Raw genomic sequence first — 2,007 nt, 5'->3', positions numbered from 1 at the left:
CCCCCCTCCTCCTAGAAAGCCCAAACCTACCACTTGAAGGCCACGTAGGCGAGCAGACCCACCACCACGGCGGCCAGGAGGGAGCAGTACACGGGGATGATGTTCTGCCCCACGTCCTCGGGGATGGGAGGGACGAACGTGGAGGCGGAGGCGGCGGAGGCGGTGGGGTCTGCGCTGCCCTCCTTGGGGGGGTCTCCTTCGGCCCGTTTTGGGACCTGCAGGTCCTTCTCTGTGGGGATGAGGGATGAGAAAACCCCTCATGCCCCCACTGATGCCACTGCCTCCGTTTCCCCTTGGAATGGGGTTGGGGTACCCAAAATGGCACCCACAGGTGGGACCAGAGAGAGTTTTCGGATGGGAGGAAATGAGATCCAGTGCTATGGGGTGAAAGGGAGAGGTGCCCCCTCCCATCAAACCTCCCCCATCCCTTCCCAACCACATCAAAGCCCCAGCGCCGGCGCTGCCGGGAGCATCTGCTGCATGCGGGGCGTGATGACAGCCGTGGGGCAGCAGCTGGCCGTGGGGGGGAGGGGGGAGTGTGGGTGGTGGGGGGCTCCAAGGGGGGCTCAGAGCTCTGAAAGAGTGGGAACGTACGAGAACAGGCTGCCCAGGGTTGTGGGGGGGGAGTCACCATCCCTGGAGGTGTTCCTGAACCGTGGAGATGTGGCACTGGGGGACGTGGTCAGTGGGCATGGTGGGGTGGGCTGGGGTTGGACTTGGGGATCTTAAGAGGTCTTTCCCAACCTGAATGATTAAAGAAGGGGTGCACAGTACGGGATGCGGGGATAAGGGGTGCTTCGAGATCACCCCGTGGCGCATTGCACCTCCATTCTCTTTGCTGTGCACCCTAAGAGTGAGGCGCATGCCTCAGCCCTACAAATGGGGAAACTGAGGCACGGCCCCGCAGCGTCCCATAGGGGCTCACCCATGCAGAGCGTGTCGGAGAGGCGGCTGCAGGCACGGCGCATCACTTGGCCAGGTCCACAGCCAGGCTGGCAGGGCAGGCAGGGAGCCTGGGCGCTGCGCTCCTCCGAGAAGGAGCCCTGGGGACACGGCTGGCACTCGGTGTCCCGCTCCGGGCTGCAGGGCTGCACGGCCCCGTAACCCTCCTGGCACAGCCTGCAGGGCTGGCACGGCTCTACCGCGCTGCTCGACGCCGAGAAGGTGCGGTCTGCGGGCACACAGAGAAGGGGTGAGGGGAGTGGGTGGCAAGAGGGGTCGGCGTGGGGCTCTGGGGTGGCACTCACTTTGGGCGCAGGGCTCACACTGGGTGTTGTTGAGGCCGCAGGGCACGACCGCCCCGAAGCCGGGAGGGCAGGAGGAGCAGCACTCGCCGGACTGAGTGTAGGCACCGCTGGGGCACGGCGGGCTGCGGGCCAGCACCTGACCAGAGACATGGGGAGATCATGGGGGGTGTCCCGTGAATGCCCACAGCTTCCCCAAACCGACAGTGCGGTGTCCACTTAACTCTACCCATCATCCCATCCCCTTAACTCTGCCCCCAAATCCCCTTAACTCTGCCCATCCCATCCCCTTAACTCTGCCCATCCCATCCCCTTAACTCTGCCCCATCACAATCCCTTAACTCTTCCTATTCCAACCCCTTAATTCTGCCCATCCCATTCCCTTAACTCTGCCCCCAAATCCCCTTAACTCTGCCCCATCCTATACCCTTAACTCTGCCCATCCCACCCCCTTAACTAACTCTGCCCCATCACATTCCCTTAACTATTCCTATTCCAACCCCTTAATTCTGTCCATCCCATTCCTTTAACTCTGCCCATCCCATCCCCTTAACTGCCCCCAAATCCCCTTAACTCTGCCCATCCTATTCCTTTAACTCTGCCCATCCCATCCCCTTAACTCTGCCCCATCGCAATCCCTTAACTCTTCCTATTCTGACCCCTTAACTCTTCCCCTTCCCATTCCTTTAACTCTGCCCCCAAATCCCCTTAACTCTGCCCTTCCCACCTCCTTAACTGCATTCCCACCCCACACCCCCAAGCT

The 2,007-nt window shown here is 61.6% G+C and overlaps 1 protein-coding gene across 1 annotated transcript; it reads right to left on the bottom strand.

The window, feature by feature from the left end:
* Positions 1–30: 30 nt before the first annotated feature.
* Positions 31–1,398, bottom strand: LOC110392104 (tumor necrosis factor receptor superfamily member 16-like; the record flags this gene model as incomplete). Its single annotated transcript, XM_021384060.1, is given in 3 exon segments — positions 31–229; positions 926–1,171; positions 1,248–1,398. Coding segments are annotated over 3 exon segments (596 nt in total), but the record flags the coding sequence as incomplete, so codon positions are not given.
* Between the last annotated feature and the right edge of the window lie 609 nt (positions 1,399–2,007).

Source organism: Numida meleagris, unplaced genomic scaffold (genome assembly GCF_002078875.1).
Source record: "Numida meleagris isolate 19003 breed g44 Domestic line unplaced genomic scaffold, NumMel1.0 unplaced_Scaffold997, whole genome shotgun sequence".
Lineage (NCBI taxonomy): Eukaryota > Metazoa > Chordata > Aves > Galliformes > Numididae > Numida > Numida meleagris.
This window is presented reverse-complemented; position numbering and strand designations above follow the sequence as displayed.